General features: G+C 34.2%; 1 protein-coding gene across 23 annotated transcripts in view; it reads left to right on the forward strand.

Annotated features, from left to right (window-relative positions):
* LOC105220499 (protein lap4) overlaps positions 1-23496 on the forward strand; it is a 124721-nt gene that overhangs the window by 23675 nt on the left and 77550 nt on the right. For 21 of the 23 annotated variants that reach the window (XM_054225319.1, XM_054225311.1, XM_054225325.1 and 18 more), the window contains exons 4-13: positions 9731-9899; positions 10316-10561; positions 10646-10813; positions 11204-11570; positions 12102-12153; positions 13353-13427; positions 21176-21393; positions 21518-21823; positions 21956-22038; positions 22191-22456. In XM_054225319.1, coding sequence (XP_054081294.1) covers positions 9731-9899; positions 10316-10561; positions 10646-10813; positions 11204-11570; positions 12102-12153; positions 13353-13427; positions 21176-21393; positions 21518-21823; positions 21956-22038; positions 22191-22456 — 1950 coding nt within the window. The remainder of the gene's footprint in view (positions 1-9730; positions 9900-10315; positions 10562-10645; positions 10814-11203; positions 11571-12101; positions 12154-13352; positions 13428-21175; positions 21394-21517; positions 21824-21955; positions 22039-22190; positions 22457-23496) is intronic. The other 2 variants (XM_054225327.1, XM_029044322.2) reach the window with 1 other exon arrangement.

The following is a 23496-nucleotide window of genomic DNA, read 5'->3' on the forward strand; positions in this document are numbered from 1 at the left end:
TTGTGTAGATAAATAGTAACTTATATTTATGTGAATTCTTGATGCTGTAGTTTGTAAAATGAATTTTGATATGTTCAAAATTATATTTATTATGATGATACCTAGCAAGTAATTTATGTAATATTTTTATAATATATTTGAGTAAATTAATGTTGATTATCTGCAATGAGGTTTACTTTCTATTTTCGTTTTTAACAAAATTGACAATTCAGAAGAATTCTCGAAAAATAAGAAGAGAAGAACTTGCTCAATTCTCGAAGATACCTTTGCTTTTAGATATGTATTTCACGATAGAACATTTTGAGACAACTATGTGGAGATTCAATTTTTCGAAGACCGCCCGTTTTATAAGTGACAACTTTGAGGCTGGTTCCTTGTGAAACAATGATAAGTGGTCAAATCAAAGAAAGTTGATTCAAACGCGGAATTTTGGAAAAGATCATATTCATATATATTCTCTAGAACATTTATTGAATTTTCAATCGATTTTTGGTACGAGCTGTGTTCAAAAAATAACAGGAATTTTAATATTTCGCAGGTATTTATTGCTTTGTCTGTAGCCTGCGTTAAGGTTAGACGTGTTTTTGAGAGCTTTGCCTTCATATTCACCATACTCTGCATGTCTTATTTCTATTTCCAAAAATAAAGCGAAACTTAAAGGCTCGTCGTTTTACAAGTATACGAAAAATCGCCGAAATAGTTAAAGATTATCCCAAAAATTGAGTTTGAGAGCTGTTACAACGACTGAGGGAAGATCTGGCCTAAGTGCTTAATATCGAATGAAGACTACTTTGAAGGCGACATCTTTAATGTAGACGAATGAGTAAATATCTAATTTTTTTTTAAATGAAGATTACCGTTATTTTTTACTTCGTCTCATATACTGTCTTGAAGATCAATTGAATTTTGGATCGATTTTCAGTCTGTACATTATTTTAGACTTATCTCTAACTTTAATAGGGCGACCTGTATTGGACATAGTCCTTTTGAACTGATTTAGTGATTCTGAATTGCTGCTGATGTACTAATTCTCAATAAAATTAAGGATAGATGTTTGTACTGGTTCTATAAGATTTAATTCATATCCAGTTTCCAGCAGATTTAACCTATTTTCAGTTTAAATACTCCACTATCTACATTCAACTTCTGGGATGTCAATCGCTGTTGTGCAATTTTCTGCTAACCCCAATCTAATTAAACAAAAAATTGCAAAAGAAAATGCAATTTCTGCTAATATTTTTCACTTTTTATATTTCTAATGAATTTAATGACTGTTGTTGCAGATTGCTACCAGTAAGCATAATGGAAACTCAGAAATGCATGCACTCCTATGTTAATTTACATACATTTGTATGTATGTTTGTATGCTTGCATATTAATTTATATTACGTCCACTCGACACGTATTCGCACGGGATAATGTGCTCCCACAAGCGAAACAATAACAATAACAACACCAAAAAGAAGCAGAAAAAGCTTTCGAGTATTCGTCGCATATTGCGTATTAGTGCAGGCGTTCAAACCAAGTTTCATTAAGCACTTTCATTGAAATTGAAAAGTGCCACTAATGTTGGGGAACAAAGCGCCTGGTTCATCGCGGCAAGCAAGCAAGCGCCCCACCGACGAGGCGAACGTGCATCATGCCGCCAGCGGCGAGTAACTCCAATGTGTTACGTGCAGCATGGCTGCTGCTTCTTCTTCTTCTTGTTATTGTTGTTGTTTGCAGTCACACATAAGTACTTTTGCCGCCACATACTCGAGTGCACACAAGTGCAGCCAAACATATTTACATATCTATGTACCTATATGTATCTGTGTGTGTTGAAATGTGGTACATCTGTCGGTATGTGATGTGGGTGCCCATGTGCAACAGCCTTTGCACCGTCGCACATTATACATAAATACATACAGCATATACTGTGCATTCGTAAAGCATCAAAAGAGTGGGATTTCGGAGGAAAGCAATCTTCTTTTTTTGGTTTTTGCATACTGAGAAAGCTAATGACCTCTAAAAGCGTATCTTTTTGTTGGCATGATGATGATGTGCCGACTTCGCTGAATTTTCGCAATTGGGTGTACATCTGTACCCCTGTACCCTTGTATGTATATATGCAGGCCCAAAGTTTATATATTATAAAATATACAATAGATATTCGCCAAAAACAAAATCTGACTGCACAATAAATATATGTTTGTATGTACACAAATGAAAAGCTGAAAATCTCGGCAAAAATGGCATTGAATCAAAAATGTATAAAATTGAAAATATGCATATGCGAAAATACGCCACGGAAAAAAAGTCGTACTCGCTCGTATGTAAAAAAGTGTTTGCGAAGTGTGAACAAAGTTGGCACGAAACGCCCGCAGAAAACAAAAGAAATTTTCCATTTCGGTTTTGAAAGCAAAACGACGGCGAATTATTCGCAAGAAAAAAAAAAAAACAAATTTTAAACACAGTGGCATAAACATATTTGAATAATTATTTGTTCGTAAGCATGAAAGGACTCGTGCCACCGTTAATTGGGGCAACCAATTTGCAGTTGTATTTTAATTTGCGCAAAATTTTCCTCCAAACATTAATTATTTTTGGGAAAGGCAACGGTGATCATCTTATTTTTAGTCGTGATTTTCACTTAGCGGAACACGACTTGATTTCCAATTGCTTTGGTTTTTGATTTACTGTAGCTATTTCTCGTTAAACATTGTCGTGCCTTTGAGTGTATGACATGTGAAGGTTAAATTAAGTTATGTTAGAGCGGCTGATCTCCTGTGCCACAATAGATCTCACTTGGACAGGTAAAGTCAGTCTTTTGTGATGCCGAAAACTCCTCAAAATTGATGCCCAAGACACTCAAGTAGCTGGTTCTTCGATTGGCAGGACCAAGATATTTCCCCCATAGTCTATCGAAAGCTTTACAGGTGCTGAAGGAGAAAGTATCTCGATGTTTCGCAATTTGCGTCCGTCAGGATATTTAGCCACACGGCATGTAACGCCATCGGGCAGTGGCCAGTAATGACTCCTATCATCACGAGCAGTTGAGCCTTTCTAAGAGCAAATAGCTCAGTGGATCTCCTGCGATCCAACTTAGGTCAGAATGATCTCGTTGTTTCACGCATATTGTGTCCAACGCATACTGTGTTCATTCAACGACCACTGATCCAATGTGGAGAGGCATATAGAGAGTTCTTTCTCTGTAATTCTTGACCACTTTGCTTTGACTAATCTCTCATTGTATTGGTATACCTCAAAGAAACAAATAGTTTAGGTCTTATAGACCAAAAATTCGTCGGCTTACGCATTAGAAACCCTTTTAAAGCAGGCCCATCGAACCAAAATATTAAAATAAGGCATATTTTTAAAGGAAGAATTCCACTTCTTAAGAATTCCACTACCTATGACAAAAATAATATTAATGAACCTTTGAGTATCTCTTTTTTTAAATAAAATGTTTAAAATTAACAATTGTGAACTCACCTTGTTGACTGTCCCACTGATATGAATGTCTGATTTGGAACAAAAATTAAAGAAAGGGTTCCACTCCCTATGATAACAATAATATTAATTAGCAAAATATTCATTTGTATAATATTTTACTAAAATGAATTCTTAAAAATTAACGATTGTGAACTCACCTTGTTTATGGTCCCACTGTTGTGAATGTCTCATTTTGAACCAAAAATAAAGCATATTTTTAAAAGAAGCATTTTATGTTCACTTTAGTCCTTTTTTATTTGAATAAAATGTTAAAAATGAATAATTGTATACTCCCATTTTCTTTACTGTCACTCAATTGTGAATTTCTGATTGGTTTTCGGTTTCGCCAGCCGGTCACGGAAGCGCTAATACGTGAAGGTATGCAATAAAGCTTCGTTTTTTTAACATAAAATTCAGAAATAGGTGTTTACTTCTCTTTGAAGTTATTAATTGAGGTGCTCGTATGCAAAATTCATTCAAATTTGGTAAATAAACAGTTATAATTAGACAATAATTAAGATCCTGGTGTATTTTTGATTCCTAGATTAGTGTTTAGACGTTCCAAATACGTGTGTGAACGCATAGATGGCGCTACTGGTCATTGAAGAAGATGCTGTAAAATAAAAAAGTAGAGATATATGTATATCTTTTAGAGCTATGGCTAGATTATAATTTATATTTAATTCTCCATTAAACAAAATTAATATTAAATAAATAAATTTATTTTTGCCATAATTCACCCTGAAGCTTTAAGCATTGAAATGAGTAATAAATTGCTGGCTACTTACTCAATTATTGCCATAGCCAACCATTCAGTATAATTTGACTGCTGAAAGTCGCAGGTCAAGTGTACATCGCCGAGACCGCAAATAAATGTAAAGGAAATTAATATTTCTATTTCGTTGATGGCATCACGCTCGCTGAACGGTAGTGTACAGACTCCAGATGGCATGCCATGTAGAATGCACACATATATATGTACATATGTATGTGTTCCTAATGACTTCCGGTCGAGTAATGAAATTTTGCATATTGGCTGCGGCTGCTTGTGCATGCCGTTTGTGCAGCACACACATACACATACACATACATAAAAGTTCATAATGTTGCATGCTGTTTAGGTTGGTGTTGCATGGTGCTTTCAAATCTTTGAAGTTGCTCGGATTTATGTAGAACACTGATGAGCTTCTAAGCCGTTACGCTACAACAACAGAGATGAATATATAATATGCCTGTATGTCTGTTTGTATTTAATGCATGAAAGTAGAGAGGTCAACGAATTATAACTTTTCTTTCTATTTTGTTTTTTTTTTTTCAATGTTTCCCCTCCCCACATTTTCTCATTTCATATTTTTTTGTCTGTCGCTTTTGCTCTGGCTCTTGGTTTTCCTATTGTTATTGTTCAGTCGGTTGTACTTGTTTAGTTTCTGCCTTTCTCATTTATGTGTTTATGTATGTAGATGCAACATTCCATCTTCCATGTTATGCTCTGGGCAGTTTTGAAGTGTGTGGTTCGTTGCTTCGGTCCGTTGCTTTGGAATGCCAACTTAATGACCACCAACTGTTTCCGTCGTTACACATATATGGACATACATATGTATATGTATTAATGTGTTTAGGGCTAGAATTGTCTGCTGACGAATTATATTTAATGAATTGTTGCATTCTATGCGCACCGATACATAGTATGTAGATATGTGGGTATTTGAATGTAGACTATAAAAGCTTGCTTTATTTACATAATCTTTAAATTCTTCTAAATTATATACATAGGTGTTGGACTTATTCACTATCCGTTATAATACATCCGAGACCACTAAGAACAGTTATTTAAAAGGTATTATTGGACAAAAAAACATGAGATCCAACTCTGTTGTTAATTTGACATTCTATTGTTTATACTCATCTGATGTGTTCAAAAAATAACGGGAATTTTAAAATTTCGCGGTTTTGGAGAGTCCAATTTTAGAATTTTTGCCAAAAATAATACCGTAAGGATGCCTCCATATTTTCCAGAAATGGCTCCTTATGACTTTTTCCTATTTTTTTAAATAAACAGAACCTTAAAGAGTCGTCGCTTGACAAGCATTCGAGAAAGAACATTGAAAGAGCCAAAGGCTATCCCAAAAATCGTGTTTGGGAAGTGTTTCGACTATTTGAAGAAGCGGTGGCATAAGTTCATAATATCGAGTGGGGAATATTTTGAAGGCGGCAAGATTAGTCTAGACGAAGGAACAAATATTTTTCAAAAATCGCAAATTTCGCGTTATTTTTTGAACACACTTTCTAGTTTTTGATATTAAATATTCCTTAAAATTATTCCAAAGGCCTTCTCTCACCCTCATCTCTCAGAATGTTCGAATTTTTGACTTGTCTATGCTGTCTCTCTATTTCTTTGTTGCGCCTGTGTCTTTCATCGTGTAAAATGCATCTCTGTTTTATACTGTCAAAACTGTTCAGTTGTGTCTGTTCGTTCTTTTGTGTTACTCTATGCATTACATATGACATATGTAGGTTAAACATTTCAATAATCACAAAACATCTAACAAAAACAAAACGTTAATGTATACATCCACTCTGGCATACATAGATATACATATGTACAACTGCAATTTTCTTTACTGCAATACTTTATTCAACAAGGGATGGCACTGTAAAATTGCCAAACGATTGAGGAGCCTGCAAAATAGAACTGTCTAATGAGCTAAAATGCAAGATAAATATGCAGATCTGTTGCTTGCTCCTCGTAAAGGAACTTAATGATTCCATTCATTCGTTCATATTTTTTCGCTATTAAGCTTTATTGAAGTTTTTCTGTTCATTTCTGTTTTACTCGCATATGAATGTCTGTGTAAAAACCCTGCAGGAAAAATCACAATTTCCGCTCTGACCCGGTTCTCACGCTCATAGCACCGTTCTAATTATTACATTTTTTCTATTTTCGATTGTTTCCAATTTTTTTTTCACGTCTATAGAGGTTAATTTGAGAGTAAAGTATGTTCTTGTTAATTAATTATGGCCTTAAGACTGTTGGCTAAATGAACATTTGAACATTACTAGTCACATTAGCACTAGTTAATAACTAGTCATAATACGAACTGCTACGAATGTTTTTTCGAATAGTACTATTTTTCAGCTAGCAATGACATGAAGACTCATTACCTACATACATGCATATGGAAATCAGCAATTTGTTTGCGCGCCAAGCCATATCGAAGTCAGTTAGACTTGCTGTCAGTTCAGTTCACTGAGCAATACGCCGAGCGAGTGCAACATCATTTAAATGATTTGAACAGCGTGAAGGAAGACGGCATTTAAATATGGAACACAGCATGAAATACATCCATACGTGATTCTCACAATAGTTTGTGAGCAATCAAATGCAGATATGCGAAGCTAATTCGTTCCAATTCGGTAAAGTAGGTAGTAGTCGAAAATGACAGATGGATAGTAAAAAATATTGTTTATGAAATGTCATTAATGATTTGAATTGGATCTATTTTAAGAAGGCCTACCATGACTTTGAAACAGAATCCAAACTGTAAACAAGAAACTCCAAAAAATATATTTTCTAGAACACTATACTGAATTAAACCCTCAAAAAAAGCTATATTTAAATATATTCTCGAGACATTATTACCAAACATTTAGTAGAACTAACAATCATTCATTAATACTTAAACAAAATTGATCTAAACCAACTAGAAATGCAAAACCATTAATCCACTCACGCAAAAGCCGCATTTCTTCACATTCATTTAACACTGTCTCTTGGTTATCTTCGAGTGATTTGCTCGTACATTTGTTACACGGTGTATTTGTTAGAACACCATGGCTGTCTGACTCTTGTAGAGTGCCTACCATGGTCTCTTAATCATCATGAACCTCCCCATCATTACGGTGTACATTATTACCGACCGACCTCTACGTTATCGTTCCAATCGCCATGACCAACACCAAAACTGTTGTCAGCTCGCAATGTCACGATAAACGAGCCAAGCAGCGCGAATGAACGAGTGAACGCAGGGTAACGGGCGCCGAACGGCACGGTGGGTGCGCGACTGACATGTCGGAAGTATCGAAACTAGGTCAACAAAAAGTAAAAAAAGCGTGTTAAAGGATTTTCTATGCTACCACATTTTGTGCACTCTCTCTCACCGCTGCTGCAATCATAGTGTGCGCGTTGTGGTGGTGTTGCTCTGTCGGCTAAATACACTCACTTGTGTTGTGCGCTTGTTTTCTCACCCTTTGAACCGTTGTTTGGTTTGTTGTACTCTGCCTCATTATACGTACTACCTATGAACATGTGTTTGTCTGTTGGAATGGTGGTGCGCTTTTGTTTTTATTACTTTCGCGTTTATATCAACTTGTTTGCATTTATATACTTACCACCGCAGTATGTACTGCTCAATATATAGCATATTGCCCGGCAGTTGTGAATTGTGGGTGGCTAACTAACGTTGGCAACCTAACCTTGTCGCGGTTGACGCTACGCGTGGAAATCGATTCGGCGCAAATATTTGTGCTTCGTACATTATTGCCTTTGTTGTTGTTGTTGCTTGTTGTGGTTTTTGTTTCTTTCATTTGACAGAAACTACTGCATGTTTTTCGCTTCAACTGTTTTCTTTTATCATCTGATATGCGTCCATTTGGTCGTTCCGTCAGTTCGTTGTACCATCTCCGTCGTTTTATCAAAGATTTTGTCAACTACAAGCTCTTGTTTGGCTCTCGAAAGTGTGCTGATATCTCAATATTTCATCGTTTCCTTTGAAATTGCTTCGTGGCAACTAATTCGTGAGTTGGATTGTCCAGATCAACAAGTACTTATTGCGATAAAATTTGTATCGGCTGCTTGTTTGTCTTGTTTTGGAAGGTACAACAACGAGATTGTTGTTATATTTTTTGTTTATTGAACAATTATTATTCGTTTTTTGACGTGTTTTGACTCATGGAAGCGATTGTTTTAAGACTGTTTTAGGTGAGAGTTGCGTATGAATGAAGAAATTATTTTCATGTTTTCAAACACCTCTCATGTAACACCATTTTCTTCTTGGACCTACCGTTAGAATCTTTTTCTTCTTCTTGACTGGCGTAGACACCACTTACGCGGTTATAGGCTTCCTTCTTCCTCGGCTGCCACCAGCGGGTACTGCATCGAACACTTTCAGAACTGGAGTACTTTCGTCCATTCGAACAACATGACCTAGCCAGCGTAGCCGCTGTCTTTGTATTCGCTGGACTATGTCTATGTCGTCGAATAACACCTACAGCTCATCATTCACACACAAATCTTCCGCAAAACCTTTCTCTCGAAAACTCCTTGTGCCGTCTCATCGGAGGTTGACATGGTCCACGCTTCTGCACCATCGAATACCGTTAGAATGTATCGATGAAAACTTCCAATTTCTTGTTACTAAAAAGGTTCAAAATAAACGCCATATAACTATAGATTATTATAGGATTGTTCGATGTATTTCTCGACAATTTATGGAGAGTTTTGAGCGAACTGATTGTTGGATGTCATTTATTAGCCATTTTAATTTACGATATATGAAATTTCTTAGTATTTAATATTACTTTAATAAGTTGAGATGGTTTCGTATTATCGATTTATCAGCAATTTAATCGATATTTTTTCAAGAAGTCATTAAGATTTCTCACAGTTAATCCTCTATATTCAATGTGTGAGAAATTTAATTATCAGAATCACTAGTTCCCTCGAAATTTACTTAAAAATCTATGAGTATTTAACACAAAATATCGATAATTTATTGATTTCCGCGGTTAAACTATCTACTTAAGCGCGTCTATATATATTTATTAATATATATAAATGTACATAGGAGGTAGTGTTTGGTCACAATATTATCATGGGCTTTTCACACACAAACTCACGCTTAAATCCCTTTGTATAAAAATAGAAAATTTCGGCATAGCTACCGAATTTAGCAAAATTATTCAGTGAGGTGAACTAAATGGTTTACTTTCCGCGTACATGTGTCCTTTGTGTGCTACGAGCTTAAATATTTAAAGGTTGGATATGAAGACTAAATTAAAGAGTCAATCTGTAGTTTAAAGATTATGGAAATAAGTGGAAGCACTGCTATTTAAAGATTGTAATTCTTTTATTCAAACTGGTAGCTTAAAAAATACTTCGAAATATTATTAAATTTATATAGATCGATTTTATTTAATTTTTTCAAATTTACCGTTAATTTACTGTTACTAATTTGTATAATTATCTTCTCTTTTACAGATATTCCAGACATTCCTGATGACATCAAACACCTGCAAAACCTTCAGGTTGCTGATTTCAGCTCAAATCCGATTCCAAAACTACCAGCAGGATTTTCTCAACTCAAAAATTTAACAGTTTTAGGTTTAAACGATATGTCACTTACTACATTACCAGTTGATTTTGGATGGTAAGCTTTTTTAAATATTCACTTTAAATTTTGTTGTTGTTTTTCACCAAACAATATATTTATTAAACGCAAAGTTGATTGTTATCGATAATTTTTGAAGGATATTGACACCTATATGACATTGTCATAGTCGAAAAGTGACTTCTTCAATTTGTAGATATGACATTGACACTTTTATTTTTGATAACAATAACTGTTTAGTTTAGTAAAATGTATTTTGAACATGAAAAAATTGTCAATGTTGTTATAAATTATTAGATAAGATTTATCTTCAAAATGCTTGAATCTAAAATGTTTATATTCATTTCGTGCGCTCAACGTTCAGCTCAGCGTTTTGAACTTTAAATATTTTTATTTATTTTGAAATGAAAGCTCAAACACTACAGATCTTAATAATATTACCATTTCAATTCCAGCTTAACACAATTGGAATCATTGGAGTTGCGCGAAAATCTCTTGAAACATTTACCCGAATCGATACGACAATTGACGAAGCTTAAACGTTTAGATTTGGGCGACAATGAAATTGAAGAACTGCCACCATATTTGGGCTACTTGCCCGGTCTGCACGAGCTCTGGCTCGATCATAATCAGTTAGAAAGACTGCCACCTGAAATTGGACTACTAACCAATTTGACATATCTTGACGTTTCCGAAAATCGGTATGTTTCGAATAACTATTTCTCGCTAGATTGTTCGAACCACTAACTGAGTATATATTTATGTCAATATTTTCTATATTTTAGGCTGGAGAAATTACCAAATGAAATCGGTGGCCTCGTCAACTTAACTGATTTGGATCTGGCGCAGAATCTGCTTGAGTCTCTGCCCGATGGGATTGCCAAATTGAGCAGACTGACTATACTCAAACTCGATCAGAATCGTTTGCAGAAACTGAATCCGACTATGGGATGGTGAGTACATTTTCGAAATACATACATATATTTTTTAGAAACTAAAATCACCGTTAATGATATTGGCATTATACAGTATTTGTGTGTATGCAATTATACTGCGCAGCCATAAATATTCGGTTTTGCTATTGCACTCTAGTTCTGGTTAGGTGCTGCATTCTGAATATACACAAGTACAAGTACGTCAGTGGCGCTGACGTCACCTTGCTTGATTTGTTCAGTCTACTACGGGGTTTCGTGGTTGACTAACCGCAATTGTTATCTATTTTCCGCTATGCAAACACACGTACTCGTGCATACATATTTACCTAGTATACACACATTTATTGTATTACACTATTATTGAACTATTTATAAACCCATTGGCGTTTTGTGCTTATCTCTTTCCAGTTGCGAAAGCATGCAAGAGCTGATATTGACCGAAAACTTCTTATCAGAATTACCCGTATCGATCGGGCAAATGACCAAATTGAGCAACCTGAACGTGGATCGCAATGCGCTGGAACACTTACCTGCCGAGATAGGGAATTGTGCAAATTTGGGCGTTTTAAGTTTGCGCGATAACAAATTGAAGCGACTGCCGCCAGAGTTGGGCAACTGTACGGTGTTGCATGTGCTGGACGTGTCCGGCAATCAGTTGCAGTACTTGCCATACACTTTGGTGAATTTGCAGCTGAAAGCGGTTTGGTTATCGGAAAATCAGGCACAACCGCTGCTAACGTTCCAGCCGGACACCGATGAGGCAACAGGTGAACAGGTGAGTGTACTGACGAGTATTTTATGCGATGTGCCGACGTTTTAAGCCAAAATACACAAGCGCACACATAGCGGCGAATGATGGATAAGTGGTGATTACACACAGATATTTGTATTTGTATATATATATTTGTGTGTGTATGTATATACATACATATGTATACTTGAAGAGCTCAAAGATGTGTCGTGAGTTAGTTTCTTTCTGCCGTTTACATTGGTTTGTGTTGCTGCATGCGCGTGCCAAACGTAATTACGTGAAGTAGTTACGCCTTGTCGCTGCCCACTTGGCGCTTTTGTTGCAGCCTCATTACCCAAAGCATCGGCTAACTTACATACAAACACACAGTTATTTCTTAATATTTACATTTTACATATTTTCCGCTTTTTGTTTTCATTTCGAATTTCGCTTGTGTATTTCGGTTTGGTTCGGTTCAAATATAACCCGTTTTGTTGTTGTTGTTGCATTTGTAAATGATTAACTAATATAATTGTTTGTTCTGTTTGTTTTTACTTTCCGTTAATTGCTGCTTAGGTACTGACATGCTTCCTACTGCCACAACAAGAATATCAACCGATTACACCAGGTGAGTTTCAATACGTATTTTATGCGGTTTGTTTACAAAAGCTTATAGTACATACTATATATGCAATACATTTACGAAATTATGATTATTGGTGGAAAATTTTTGTTTAAGTGCGCGAAAATTTTCTTCCTCTTCTTTATATAAATATATATTTTTGTAAGGTTAAGGCAGTCTCGTTGTTGTTGTTGTTGTGTGCGATGACGTGAGTGGTGTAGTGGCAAATTAGCAATGCTATTGCCTTAGCATTTTGTTGTTCGTATTCTATTGTCAGAAATGATTGAATCGTACAGGTTTTCGCGGCGTTAGCGTTAGCCGTCCGTCGTGCGCGCTCGCTCTCCGTTATCTATGCTTTAAGGCTTTTGTTTACCACATTTTTAACCTGTTTTATTGCGTTGCGTTGCCAAGAATAGGCACAAAGCGCATACCAGGTTTTGTTTTTGTACACGTGGACACACACACCCACCTTAAAATATATACACAGGCACCCAAGATAACAACACATCGATCGTATCCACCATATCTCTAACGATAACATAAAGTAAAGTTAAGAAATCTAATTATTTGCGCCTCACTAAAGATATGAAATAAGCGAAAAATTTTCGTATAAGCACAAACGCACGGAATTTATGTACAAACATTGGAATGCTTATTAAAATAAGTTAATAATATAATTTGTAAATTTACACAAACAAACATGCAGCGCTTTTAACTAGAGTCATTATGTAAGGTTTTATAAATTGGCGGTCGTGTAGTTGGTTGGTTTTGGGTTTTTCTTTTGTATTTTGGCGGCCTTAAATGAAAAGTATATGCACGCGGCCATGCCACAGCTTACAAACATAACTTAATAAAGTTGTTTTTGTAGTTAAATTCTTATAAAAAGTTGATTCGAGCAATTTTTGGTTATTTAGTAGTAAATGCAATATTTTCAAAATTATTGTTTTTGAAATTTTTAAGTTTTTTTTTCAAAAAGTTTAAAACAATTATTAAAAATTTCTTTATAAAACTCAAAAAAAAAAAAATTTAAATTTTAATGGAAAGGTTCAGCGTGCCGAACACTTAAAGAAAATCGCAAATAAAACATTATTTTCAATACATATTAAAAAAATATTAATTTATTAAACTAAACAATATAAACATTTAAACCTCTTAAGTATTCACACACGCACCTTTGTTAATAATATTCATTTGTGTGTTTAAAGACTACCCACCGGGTCTACTGTATAGATCGAGCGAAAAATTCGATTCGTCGGAGTTCCACATTTACCAACAAAAAGGTTTGCCGCCATGTGATTGCGTAATTTGTTTATTTTTATTATTTGTTGATCTTTGTTGCTCGAACCACATAGCCATAATATCAATTAAAATTAAAAAAAAATTAAAAGTTGTGAAGTTGTATATCAATTAACCGCATTTGCATTATAAAATTGAACTTACAATATATATTGTATACATATACTATATGCAGATAAATCATTTAATGTTTGAGTAACGCTTTCCAATAACTTTACAAACATATATTTATTGTATGCGTATAATAAACAATAAAATTAATAAAAGTAGTATTAATGCATAGCCGAACCCTTAACAAAGCTAGTTGAATACCAAATCGAATTTTATAAAAAATAAATAGCTTGAATAGTAGAGAGACTAAACCATAATTTCATGATTGAAAAATATTTTTCTCTGATTGAATAGCAACTAATAACAATTAAATGCTAATGAAGTAATTAAAAAATATATATTTTTACCGCTTGTGCTTTTATTTTGCATTATTTTAATCTTTTTTATAATCTAATTTATTATTTTATAGATTTTGTATTATTTTTGCTTATATAAGATTTATTTTCGCACATAAATCACTTCGTTTTATTAATTGGAGATATAAAAATTATAAAAAAGATGATAATCAATCATTCAATTGAAATGAATAATAATAAAAACTTTTATTTTTTTTCAATTAGCTAATTGCATACTAATTTAGTGAAAATTAGCTAATTGACTCAATTAATAGGCTGTCTGAAGCGAATAATAACAATTTTTACTATATATTTTTTTAAATTAGCTGATTGCATACTAATTTAGTGAACATTAGCTAATAGACTCAATTAATAGACTGTCTGAAACGAATAATAACAATTTTTACTATATATTTTTTAATTAGCTAATTGCATACTAATTTAGTGAAAATTAGCTAATTGACTAAATTAATAGGCTGTCTGAAACGAATAATTAAAATTTTTACTATACATATTTTTTAAATTAGCTAATTGCATAAACATTTTGAGACAATTAGCTAATTGTCTAAATTAATAGGCTGTCTGAAATGCTTACTACTACTAATAAGAAAAATTTTTTGTAATATATTTATATAAATTTACCGCAATTAATAGACAGCATATTAAGTCTAAATCGAATAATAACAATTTTTACTATATATTTTTTTTTAATTAGCTAATTGCATACTAATTTAGTGAACATTAGCTAATTGACTAAATTAATAGGCTGTCTGAAACGAATAATTAAAATTTTTACTATACATTTTTTTTAAATTAGCTAATTGCATAAACATTTTGAGACAATTAGCTAATTGTCTAAATTAATAGGCTGTCTGAAATGCTTACTACTACTAATAAGAAATATTTTTTGTAATATATTTATATAAATTTACCGCAACTAATAGCCACACGTATAGTTTATATACTTTTTTATAGGTGTACAATTAAGTCAGACACATTAGTTTAATTTTCAGTTATAAAAATTAACAGTTTCAGGCAATTTCGATATGCATACATAATAAAGTAATTAATAATATTTTTACATATTTATATATACACATATGCATATGGTACACATACGAGTATGTTTAACTATACGCTTGGCCATCAAATTAACAGCTTGGTAATTGTATCATTGAGAAGTGATAGTTGTAGACGGTCTCTCCACGTTCACTACACACATATTATCTCGGGGTATTTAGGTCTCAAATTTACTCATATTTATCGAGTATATGCTTGAATCATGCCAGTACATCAATTTATTATTCTTTTATACAATTAATTCACCTATTTGACCTACATATCCAGCAGTGTATGTGCTATGTATGTATAGACAATTTACCGGAAATGGGTTCCTACTGGTCTTATACGAGTAAATGACTTTGCATACGCGCGCCATAAGCTAATTTGAATTCTCACTCGGTTTTGTGCCATATAAAGACGCTTATAACGATAATTTATAACAAATATGTCTGAAAGCGTACATTTATGTTATGAACTCGGCTACCACAGTTATTTATGATAATGTCGTGCCAATTAAGCGGCTGCGTTATGATTTGCTGCTTCAGTCTTTTGCTGTGTAGAATTAGTGACCATAAATTCGCCAGCGACTCTAGATATTTAGAACCAACAGCTGATCGTTGCGAGCGGTGCTTAGACTACAGAGCGGTGTTTTAGACAACCGAACTCGTTTTGCGTGAGTGACGTAAGTTTTGTTGGAAAAAAAGGGCGTTGCCTAGCGCAAATTGTGTGATTTCATTAAAAATTTTCAGATCATAAAATAGTTTGAGGTTGTTCGTTAGACGGTGTTCAAAAAGAATATCAGAATAGAGACGACGCAAAATCAACTCAAAAGCGGAAACATCATGTAACACAGATTAATGACGTTAATTATGTTTTTATGTAAATCAAAGCAAAAAAAGAAAACAACAGAAGAAACTTAACCATCATGAATGTGTTGTCTTAAGCTGGAAACTTGTTCTTTTGTAGCTTTTGTCAAGGCAAAAACCTTTTTTCATTTTCTTCGTTGCTCTGTCACCGACCTTGTTTAGTACTTCCGTTCAGTTTTTGAAGCGTGTAATTTGTATTATATTTTGTTTGAAAACTTTCTTTCTTAGAAATCTATAATTTAAATTTATGAAAAGTAAATAATCTTCAACTAAGCACGTTTTTGCAGGCTAATCAGTTTTTTAGATTCAGTTAGCACCTGTTAGGTGGTGGTCACTTGCTTTAAAAATATCACTACTGAAATACCATGTATGTATATATGTATGTAGTACTTATATAAATGATAATGAATATGGTATGGACATTTATTTTCTGAATGGAATTTCATAGTAAAAATTATTAGATATGAAATTAATCATTCAAAATATTGGTCACCAAAATAGGTTATCATCGATGGCTGAAGGTCTAGTTGAACATTTCTTATCTTTACCATTGAATTGTAGTGAGTCGTAACACTCGAGGGATTACCAAAAATGATGGAAGAGCGATAAGCTTCGAAAATTTACTCACTGCTCACATGAATTCTACTTTGTACATATGTACATAGATTAAATGAACCTGCATGACGGTGCATTCCACAGCAATTTTGAGGTTAGATTTATGTTGCTATGAATTTTGTGCTCTCGGATATTTTTTATAACAGTTTTTATTAAAATTAAAATTATTAAAATAAAAGCTTCTATAGATAGCGTACCGAACAAAATATATTCCAAAACTTTACAAAAAATTCTTTCTTACTATATCAGCTGTTCTAATATATAACGGTAAAGCGGTTATGTGTGAAGTTGGCTGCGAAAAAATTCAAAAAGATCAGCTGTTGGCATCAAACGAAATAATCTAGTGAACGAACCAATGTTTGGGTTAAAAATAAGTAAATGAGGAGTGACTGACTTGAAAATCATTCTCTATTTTAGTAAATTAGCTTCATATAAAAGTTGAAAACTATATCTTTACTGAGTATGGAATCTACTTCATTATCATCGAATCATTTTCTAAAATGTGCTACCATCTCCTTTCGACATTTTTGATTCCATTTTGCATAGGTTTTAGGGATCTTACTCTAAAAAGGTTTAAATCGACTGCATTTGCATTGTTTTTCACAGTTCGGATCGAGTACGACTTAGTATAAGTACTAGTATGAAGTAATTGCCTTCGTTCTTGGTACAACCCACCGTTTTGTAAAAATATCAAGTTAGGTTTTAAGGAGCAAATCTCATTGTAGATCGGGCTACATGCATATTCAGTTCTATATTTCAAGTTTAAATTTTAAGGTGGGATTTCCGGAGCAATCTAATGTATTTAATTCAGTTCTAATATATTTAATTATATAAAATACATTTTACAAAACGTAGTTTAAACTTGTTCTCGTTTGTGTATCTATCTGAAGCAAATTAACAGCAGCAAAAACAATTTTTAGTGATATTTAAACAAATATATATATGTATTCAGCGCTTCGCAACTGTTATTAAATGCGCTTATACATGAATTAAGAAGGTAGTTAGTTGCAACGACTTAGTGGCACACCAAGCAGTGTCATGCCAAAGGCAGTGCATATAGTATAGACTCTGGCTTCACCTAATAAATATTTATCCAAAACATTTTCCCCAGTTGTTAATTGATAATAAATTATATACAGCGACATTTTACGTGCGCTCTTCTTTCTATTATTTTCTACACGTCTAGTTCTAGTTCAAGCAGTGGCGTGCACTTAAGAGGGGTGCAATTTCAAGAATTTTCTGTATTTTCTGAATACATTGTAACCTAGTCGTGCTAAGATTTTTAGCATACATTTGCCTACTATTTAATTTTTCAATTATCACGATTATCCCTTACACTCTTCTTACTGTGTAAATTATGAATTTTTGTTTAGACGGTTTTACTTTGCACAGCTATTCGTATTTAGAGTCTAGACTTGGTGCTATTGTGCAAATGACAAGCGGTCATATCTTATAGATACATATGTACATATATAATATATAAGTAATAATATTTTTTTAAGCTCAAATTATCTACGTTAAGTTAGGTCTCGTATGCTATTACAATTGTTGTTATTACATAGTAGCTATTTAGTCTATGTACTTACACATGCATACTTAGGCACTTATATACCAACTAAATACATATGCGCTGTCTTAACCGAAACACCGTCAACCTTCGATCTACATACGTGTACACCTATATACATATGTATGTATGTATGTGTGTGTTAATTTTTGTTGTCATTGCTTAGGTATGTGCGTTCATATTAATACATATTATATGGGCGGTGGTAACAGTTTATTCACGCTATGCATAATAATAATATTTACATAAATCTTCATTCAAGCACCAAGAGAGTGCCGTGAGTAACGCATAATTTAATTGAATAATAAAAAAAAAATTTAGAAGTAGAACAATAGGTCACAACAATTTTCATACATCCATCTAGTATATCTATTATATAGCCGAACGCGATTTTCTTTAGTTAGCACAAGTGTTACTTTGGAATTTACTCGTACAAGTGTTACGGTTTTTTCGAAAGAATGTGTGTTTATCTCGCAGTGTTTATCAAAATTGTATTAATTTATGCAAATGCTGGTTTGAAGTTACTATTTTTGAAGAATTTTGTATGTTGCAATGGCGAAGTTGCTTCGTGGATGTCAATAAGGCAACAAACAAATTATTATGAATTTTTAATTTTTAATACGAACATATTAAAGGGTGATCCATTTCGAGGTTCCCTACTTTTTTAAAGAAAAATAAAAACACAGAAAATTCAAATTTAGTAGGAAATGTTTATTATCATTCGAAATAACATTATTTAGAATTTATTTTTTAAAGATTATCTCTTTAAAATTTTGGCTGCGCCTAAGTCGCAGATGGTCCAACTGTTGAGTCCATTTTTCGATGACTCGTTCGAGCATTTCGACTGGTAATTGGCGAATGACACGCGTGATGTTTTGCTTCAAGGCCTGGTGTCTAACGGTGTGATATCACATGATCTTGGTGGCCCAAAACTTAAAATTATCTGCTCACCGAAGTGTTAGCTCAATAAATCCGTTGATTGATGCTATGTGTGGGAAGTGGCGTCGTCTTGTTGAAACCAAAAGTCGTCGAGATCACGAGCTTCAATTTCAGGCATCAAAAAGTCGGTTATTATGGCGCGATAACGGCAGCCATCGACGGATATGTTCTCACCGGCATCATTTTTGAAGAAACATGGACCGATTACGCTGCGGTTGCTATATTTTCTTCACTGCGGATTGGGCGTGGTCTTTTCGGTCGAATATTATCCAATAATGAATACTGGGTCTCAAGCCGGGTGATGGTGTTGCGAATAGTACGCCCAGTAGGCCGATTATGTTGACCATAACTTGAGCGAAGCGCGCGAAACACATTCTTTCCAGAACGTGAATGAACGCGTGATATGTCAAAAAAGGCTATTGAAAAAGAGGTTCCGGTTAGTACAACGTTTTGTTCGAGAACGTTAAATTTTCGTTTCTGTTCGTTGTCCTGACAAATACTTGCACGAAGTATAATCTTCGGCATTTCGCTCATTTAATCGCAAAAATAGCAGTAAATATATTAAGATTTTATTAAATCTGGCTATATTCTTAGTGTATTGAATTAAGAATGATTCGGCTTTGATTTCGAAGTTTTTGTTTGACGGCTTCTCCCAGTAATTTAATCAACTGCTTAATTTTTTACTTTAACTGTAGTTATTTTTTATATTTTTTTCATTAATTAAGTTTCCGTTTTTCCACTATTAAAAATAGCTTAAAAGTTTTTGGAACGTGCTGAAAGCGCTGATAGTGTAGCCTTTGATTATTCACAATTTAATAATGTCATATATTAAATAGTTATATACATATATTATATACATAACCTATAATATCCATAATTAGCAATGCTTGTGAAAATATGCGAATAACGGAATTTATTAAATAACAAATATATATTATATAGAATAACTATTTTATAACACTATATGACCCATAACAATAACCAATCACATATTCAAATAGAATGCCGTTAACGAAAGTTGCTACATGTATTGCAAGACTAAGAATTAATGCTAACAAAGTAGTATATACTCCGCTTAAAATAGATTTCACATAAATATATATAACATATAGAGTGTTTAAGCTGTACAATAGCGCAGCTTACGCATGCTCTGCATATAAAAAAAAATTAATATTATTATTGTATTTAACCAAGAAAAGATAAATTCGAATTCCCATAACTAAAGGGTGATTTTTTAAGAGCTTGATAACTTTAAAAAAAAAAAAAAAACGCATAAAATTTGCAAAATCTCATCGGTTCTTTATTTGAAACGTTAGATTGGTTCATGACATTTACTTTTTGAAGATAATTTCATTTAAATGTTGACCGCGGCTGCGTCTTAGGTGGTCCATTCGGAAAGTCCAATTTTGGGCAACTTTTTCGAGCATTTCGGCCGGAATAGCCCGAATTTCTTCGGAAATGTTGTCTTCCAAAGCTGGAATAGTTGCTGGCTTATTTCTGTAGACTTTAGACTTGACGTAGCCCCACAAAAAATAGTCTAAAGGCGTTAAATCGCATGATCTTGGTGGCCAACTTACGGGTCCATTTCTTGAGATGAATTGTTCTCCGAAGTTTTCCCTCAAAATGGCCATAGAATCGCGAGCTGTGTGGCATGTAGCGCCATCTTGTTGAAACCACATGTCAACCAAGTTCAGTTCTTCCATTTTTGGCAACAAAAAGTTTGTTAGCATCGAACGATAGCGATCGCCATTCACCGTAACGTTGCGTCCAACAGCATCTTTGAAAAAATACGGTCCAATGATTCCACCAGCGTACAAACCACACCAAACAGTGCATTTTTCGGGATGCATGGGCAGTTCTTGAACGGCTTCTGGTTGCTCTTCACCCCAAATGCGGCAATTTTGCTTATTTACGTAGCCATTCAACCAGAAATGAGCCTCATCGCTGAACAAAATTTGTCGATAAAAAAGCGGATTTCACATTTCGAACCGAACACTGATTTTGGTAATAAAATTCAATGATTTGCAAGCGTTGCTCGTTAGTAAGTCTATTCATGATGAAATGTCAAAGCATACTGAGCATCTTTCTCTTTGACACCATGTCTGAAATCCCACGTGATCTGTCAAATACTAATGCATGAAAATCCTAACCTCAAAAAAATCACCCGTTATTATCTGCATATATAGAAGTTCCTATTGAAATATCTCGTTTACTAACATTCTCTCTTATAATCCTAGCACGCGAACTTGAAACCGACTCCGATGGCTGGGAGGAGCGTGAAGCTTCACGTACACATTCCGTTAAATTCTCCGAAGAATCCACACAGGAGAAGGACACACCGTTTGTCCGACAAAATACACCACATCCCAAGGAGTTGAAGGCAAAGGCGCACAAACTATTTGCCAAAGATCGCAGTCGACCGGATGAAGGCAATTTGGATACAGTCTCTGAAGAAGTGAGTTAACTGTTTTTACTACCAGATTAAGTTAAGTTTTGTGCTTTGTGCTTTTGGTTTTCAACTCAATCGCTAAACTTTCAACACAGCTAAACTTTTGAACATTCACCATTTGTATTTACAGGCTTCAGCAAAGTTCGCTGTTAGCGGCACAGCCAGAATCGGCGCTAATTCCACCATAGTTGAGAATATAGCCGAGACAAAACCCATCTATGAGAATCATCAACAACAGCCGGTTTCGCCGAAAACGCCAACAACAGCGATTTCATTCGCTCCACAGACAGCGGGCGGACAGCAACAACAGTCCGCTGTTAATGCCGTAACAGTACATGAACCGATTGCGAGTGTTGCGCCCGAACATGGCAATGCCGCTGTAGGGGTGGCTGCAGCAGCGGGCAGCGTTACCGGCGATGAAGAAGAGGAAGACTTTGTAAGTGTGGACATAAACCATTCGAATTTATTTTTTTATTAACTGTTAACCGTTTCATGCTGATAAAATAACATTTCGAAATCGCATACCAATAACATTTTATATTTTAACATTTCTGCTGTTAATTTACAGGATGATGCGGAAAGGCGTGTAGGCTTTCAAGTTGAAGGCGAAGATGATGACTTCTACAAGCGGCCAATGAAATTGCACAGACGGTAAGGGGGTGCCTTGTTTTTATAATATGTGTTTCCAATGACACTTTTGTTGTAATTAATTGCTGTAATTAGTTGAAGTGCTCATTATAGTACAATTATAACTTAATATAAACTTCTTAATATTATATTTTCTTTTTTTATATTTACCGCAGTGACACCCCGCACCACTTGAAAAACAAACGTGTACAACATAATCTCACCGATAAAAAATCTAATGAAATTCTCGCCAACGCTTTGAATCAAGAAAAGAAATCGGCAACACTGGCTCCTGTACAATCGCCCATACAAGAGAATGAGGCTGCCGAGCAGAGTGAACAACTACTACAATTGCAGCAGCAACAACCATTTACTGCACCAATTTCACCTATACCACCGCCAACGGTGCCTGGTTCACTGCCAGCAGGACAATTACTTGATGGTGAGTCTTTTTTTCAAACACTTTTTTTTAACACTTTTCCATCGCTAAAATTTAAAATTAAGCATTTTTTTCAACTTGACCTTTGAAGCCCCTCCATAAACCTTAATCAGTTCTGCAATATATTGTACACATTTTATAGTTATATGCGAGTCTGTACTTAAGCTTCTGCCGCTAATTAGTGACGAATCGGCACATTCCTCAGCGCAAAACAATCGATAAATCAATAGCTTAGGTTGCGAAATGTACTTATGACGTTTGTTACACGTTAAGTCATTGGGTAAATTCTAAAGCTGCAAGTGCCTTTCAATAGGAATGTATTCTTCAGAATATTTGTAGAGATTATTCTCATATATTATATACATATTAGTTCTCCCATTTCATATAATGTTGACTAGTTTAAAGCCAGTCTATGATAATTGTTAAAAATATTAAAATTTTAATTCAAATTAGTTAAAACTGCTTTCGAGATAAAAAAATCCAGGAAAAAATATAGATATCAAATAAATTGTACTGTAGTTAAAATAACATTTCCTAAAAATTTCTTTAATTTATTCCATTGACCCCTTTGGTCATCCCATGTGATGGCCTGTTTGTTATGGATGTTTTAGAATTTTTTTCTACGATCAGTAAATAGATCGAGAAGATCTGAGTGTACCCTACAAATTTCAAGTCATCCGGTAAAGCCGTTTTTGAGATACGATGGACGAAAGTTTGTAAAACACAGTTTTGAGAAAAAAAATCATTCAAAGTTTCCAGCTGCCAACTCAAGGTTTCGAACAGCTCATTCTTCCTACTGCAAATAACTTTACTACGAAACATCGTTATAAATCTTACAGTGGTCAAAGGTGCTTACAACTTCCATCTAAATTTTTCTGATCGCTCAAATGTATATTAAATTCTCTGATAAATGTAAGTTTAACTCGGATCGAATACATATTGAGAAATTTACCGCTGTATGAACCAAAAGACGTTACAATAACTGAGATTTATAGAAAGAATATTTTTGAAATATTAGATTATTAGTGTTTTCGCCGCAAATA

This window comes from Zeugodacus cucurbitae, chromosome 2 (genome assembly GCF_028554725.1).
Source record: "Zeugodacus cucurbitae isolate PBARC_wt_2022May chromosome 2, idZeuCucr1.2, whole genome shotgun sequence".
NCBI lineage: Eukaryota > Metazoa > Arthropoda > Insecta > Diptera > Tephritidae > Zeugodacus > Zeugodacus cucurbitae.